The sequence below is a fragment of the Chondrus crispus genome, genomic scaffold, assembly GCF_000350225.1.
Source record: "Chondrus crispus Stackhouse genomic scaffold, scaffold_133, whole genome shotgun sequence".
Classification (NCBI taxonomy): domain Eukaryota; phylum Rhodophyta; class Florideophyceae; order Gigartinales; family Gigartinaceae; genus Chondrus; species Chondrus crispus.
The window spans coordinates 221816-226527 of record NW_005178995.1 but is presented as its reverse complement, the minus strand read 5'-3'; the positions used below and the strand labels follow the sequence as shown (position 1 = coordinate 226527).

At 48.2% G+C, this 4712-nt stretch overlaps 1 protein-coding gene across 1 annotated transcript; it reads left to right on the top strand.

Annotated features, from left to right (window-relative positions):
• Positions 1-4049: 4049 nt before the first annotated feature.
• Positions 4050-4511, top strand: CHC_T00002295001 (hypothetical protein). The gene has a single exon (XM_005713188.1). The coding sequence runs from the start codon at positions 4050-4052 to the stop codon at positions 4509-4511; it is 462 nt and encodes a 153-aa protein (XP_005713245.1).
• Positions 4512-4712: the final 201 nt, after the last annotated feature.

Below are 4712 nucleotides of genomic sequence, written 5' to 3'. Positions count from 1 at the left end.
GGGACAGAGGGAGTGACCATGGACAACGACCAGGGGCACTCAGTTGGGAAGATGTATGCTTGCGAGATGTGCAGTTCAAAATTTCAAAACGATTCCGAAAGGAGTGAGCATATTCTCTCTAATCATAGCAAGGATCCATTCAAGTGTGATCACTGCCCTCTTACGTTTGCGAGGTCGACGACAAAGGCATTTCACACCCGCCTTGCTCACGAGACACTAATAAGTGAAACACAAACAAGTGAATCACAAACAAGTGAATCACAAACAAGTGAATCACAAACAAGTGAATCACAAACAAGTGAGAGATTAACTGTAGGCAAAGACAAATGGGACTCAGTTCGGAGGAAGTATATATGTGACTTCTGCAATACAGATTTCCAAGATGATTCCGAAAGGGGTCAGCACGTTCTCTCTGTTCATGGAGGCAAACCCTTCCAGTGTGAGCACTGCTCTCTTACGTTTACGAAAGAGGCGACAAAGAAATTTCATATGCGAGTCGCTCATGAGAGACAGGTACCTGTGAAACATGAATGCGGGACATGCAAAGCATCCTTCTCGAACAAAACCAGCCTGACATACCACATCAGCTCTGCTCATGATATAGATAATATGTTCCAATGCACCAAGTGTCCGAAGAGATTTACTCGCCCACTTCAGAGAGACAGGCATGAGAGGAACGCACATGGGAAGGTTTAGTAACGGGAATAAGAGGGTAGGCGAATGGTCGTTTTTAAATTGTTGTTGTAGTCGATAGTAAAAACAATGCGTTTGTAGTACTGTGAGTCGCGGGAGTTTCCGGGCATTTGCAGAGAGGCAGAGGGCGGAGATACCTGATAACTACGTCTTTCTACGCTCTTCAAGATCCGTAGCAGCAACGACCTGGTCCTTGCGTTCCGAGGGCCTCATCTGTTTTTTCCGTCAGCGCGCAATTCGGGACAAAGGAAGAGTACGAAAACAGGAAGATATTGTTGGTGACACTAAGCGAGCCGGAGGACGCGCGTATCCACTTCGCCTTCTCTACACATGACTTTCAATGTATCTTGATGCTACGGGAGCCCGCCCCCCCTCCCATGTTATAGGAACACAGCCGCCTTGCAGATCCATCCCCTCACTTGGAGCACATGGTGTGGGGAGTTCACTTATTTATCCGATCGTCTAAGCCTGGCGAGATAGGAAGGCCCTGACGTCTTTTAAGTCTCCGCGATCTGAAGCATGCAGAAACACCCGAGCGCTTCTTTACCCGTTAGTTGAAGATACACAATATGTAAAGCAGCATGATGATAAATCGAGACAATAGTGGTCTCACCTAAGCCGTGCTTGGCAAAGCAATAATCCATTCCTGATCTGGACTGCGACATTCTAAGAGCAACAATTTTCCTGCCTTAGATGTCCGCCCAGTCCTTAGTACGGCGTACATTGGAATACTTCGTCACGCAGTCCGGAACCATAGATTTTATTTTCCAACGACAAGTCGCAGTAAACGATAGATGCCCTTACGTACGAATGCAACTCATCCTGCCTTCATCAACATACGAGGACTAAAACGGCCGAACTAATGCTCCTTATCAGAGTCGACAGAACATAAAGCGGCAAGGATCACCGTAAGGATCTCCCTTAATATTTCGGCAGTAAGGGAAGCATACTAAAGTTTGCGCCGAATACCTTTCCTGGAAGCATGCGACGGGCAAACACCAAAGTGCGCACTCTTTGCAAAATGATATGATTCCATGAGATTACTTTACGTGCCGGGGACGTCGTCGCCGCTTTGAGAGACAATGTAGATTCGTATCCAAGCATTACATTCATGTAGAAACTCTGTCGATTTGTGCTGCCACACCTGGTGGTGAGCAGGGCGAAAGAAAAAAGTTGGCTTTGGGGGAAAAGGTGATGCTTCGATAGCGGAAATCCTTCGAGGTTTATTGTCGGATCTACTTAAATGCTGGTTTGCAGAAGAAAGGAGGACTGACTACTTTACTGTGCGGAACCTCCCCAAAGGAAGACGCTGTGCCGAACTATTGGAACATGCGTAGAAGGATATTTGGCTGCTGAAACGATAAACCAAGTAAAGCGGGCGGCGGCATGGCCATATTTTGCCAAATTGGCTGAGCCTGCGTGGAAGACAATTTGGCTGAAACAATAACCAAGTCCAGCAGACGTTGGCGTTGTTACACACTATTGCGAAACCATTTCCGGACGGTTGGCATTAAAAACTAGAGATCTTGTCTCGGCTACTTCTTACTGCAATCACGTACGGTTATGAACAGAGTCTATAACTTTGTCGTAGTGACACTGAATTGGTGAAGGACATTTCAGTATTGTAATAGAAAAACAAGCAGTGTTCATGACATTCTTCCAGATCTTCAGTGCGAAGGTAGATATCTTTCTCCATGCATAGAGTCGTTCTACCAGAAAAGTCCCAATAATAATCTCTGACCCACCCCAACGACTTGCAAATCAATCACAATGACACAAGACTTGCCAGAATGCGATTTGGAGAAGTTTCAATGTTCGCGAAACTATTGATGGCTTTCTAACCACTACATCCAAATCTGTGCCATGAAATGCTTATCGCTTTCTAGCATTTCTACTTGAAATAAGCAGTTGGATGGCGCTACTACCACACCAGACAGTGTTTTATTCTATTGCAGAGATGATGTCTCTTATGATGGCTTGTTCTGTAATTTATCCGTTACAACAAGATGTCCCTGTCGATGCAGGGGTCTAGAGTTCCGGCGAGAGAGTTATCAGAGTGCGTGGTAGAATTCATTTATAATAATGTTATGGGGGAAAAGAAGAGAGCAGCACATTGTGTACGGCCCCTCTAGAAATAATGGAATCGTAAGACCACTCTACACCGAAAATACAACATTTTATTCTTCCGATTACTGGACCACATGTAAGCTAAAGTTCTGTAGGCCCATGTCACGAAATTTCTGCTGCTTTTCGAAAGCCCTCGTTTCTGCAATCCTCGGAGAGTACGATATTGATCGCAGCATCAAGACGTCATGGTTGCAACAATTCACCCGCCCAAATTCAGGATTTAGCAGGGTCCATCTAGACAGATCAAGAGCTGTGAATTTTTCCTCGACAACAATGCTGTTGCATACGTTTCGATTTTGAAATATCCACCATTTCATGCAGAGTCGTTTGTGTCCCTCAGAGTGACATCTAAACTAAAACAACCTGGTCCAGACCGCCATGAAGTAAGAAGTGTTGTAGGCCCTCGTGTCTGGATGGCAAGTGTCCTCAGATGAGGTTAGTTTTCAACTTATTTTTCTGTACTTGTACTTGCTCAGTAACTTCGTCCGGAACGCGTTAGCAGGCGTGCTCGCTGCCATGAGACCCGTGACGTCAGGCGGATGATTGCTCGCCAACGAGCACAACGCGCTGTGAATATGGGCCCTTAATTTGACCTGTGCTGGGCCACGGTGCCCAAGATATGATAGATTAAATGACCGGTTTTTGTAATGATCGGTAAATGGACTTGTTTTCATGCGTTTATTGCTGGTTCGAAGCGGCTATGCATGTCCCTAATGTGCTTTTTGTTGCCCGTAAACAAGCAATGTGAAGAGCGCAGAACCGGAATGGCTTTTATTCGGAGGAGAATGGAGTTGTTGATCTTATTTTGTGGATAATTTTGTGGAGTGAGGGCAAGTGTACCGGAAAAAAACCGATTTATGTTCACAATGGTTACTGTTACACCTTGACACTACCCGAAGCCCGCAGTCTTATAAATACGGGCCGCCCCCACACCCCGCGCATCGCCACCCACTATCAGTCATCGCTCCAGCACCCCACCCGACCCCAAAACTCCGAAACTTCCGCGACCCAAACACACAATAATCGCCGTCATGTCTCCCTCCCTCCTCCTCCTCCTCCTGCCCCTCACCCTCATCACAGCGTCTCTCTCCGCGCCGTCGCTCCCGCTCCATGCGCTGCGCCAAGCCACGTGCAGCTCCGGGAGTGACTGCCCAACCGGTACCACATGCAGTGGGCTGATGACCGCAGAGTGCCAATTGTCGGACGAGAAGTGCTTCTGTTTTCCCTCGATGGACTTCACGTGCTCGTCCGACGACGACTGTCCCGGCGAAAAGAAGTGCACCGAGTTGGAGAACGGCGAGAAGGTGTGTCTCTCCGACGACGAAAAGGAAGTTCTGGAAGACGTAGTCAAGGATGCCGTGTGCATCGACGCCGCCGCCTTGCAGCACCTGCAGACGCACGAGCTCGTCTACTCTCGCCACGTCTCCAGCCGCGTTCTGTGCGACGCCTTTGGAAGCTGCGCTACACAGGGACATATTGTGAGATACGCTGGGAAGGCGATGATGATGAAGAACTACTGCCGGATTGTCGAGTGCGAGGAGCGTATCATCAAGGTAAACAGCCCGAGATATAGCATCGGTATGCGCGTGCCGTCCAAGACCGACGGCCTTGAGTACACGTCGTTCGCCGCGCGGTACGAGTCCGTGGTGGAGGAGGCCGCCATTGCAGCTGCCGTCCGCATGGGTTTGTAACTTTGCCGCTCCTGGATCTAGCACACTCAACGAGACCTCGTCCAGCTACACAGGTGAGGAGTTTTGCGGCACTGAACGATGTGCGGATCCAATCAACGCTTCCAAAATGCTGACAAATTCGAAAAAAGCAGAAAACATTGAGCCGCCCCCCCGTAACGTAGAGTACCCTTGACCATTCATAAAATGCACCGCGAGCACCAG

Bases quoted from the DNA above. Each gene is read 5' to 3' on its own strand.
- CHC_T00002295001 (XM_005713188.1), top strand. From the start codon at position 4,050: ATGGACTTCACGTGCTCGTCCGACGACGACTGTCCCGGCGAAAAGAAG.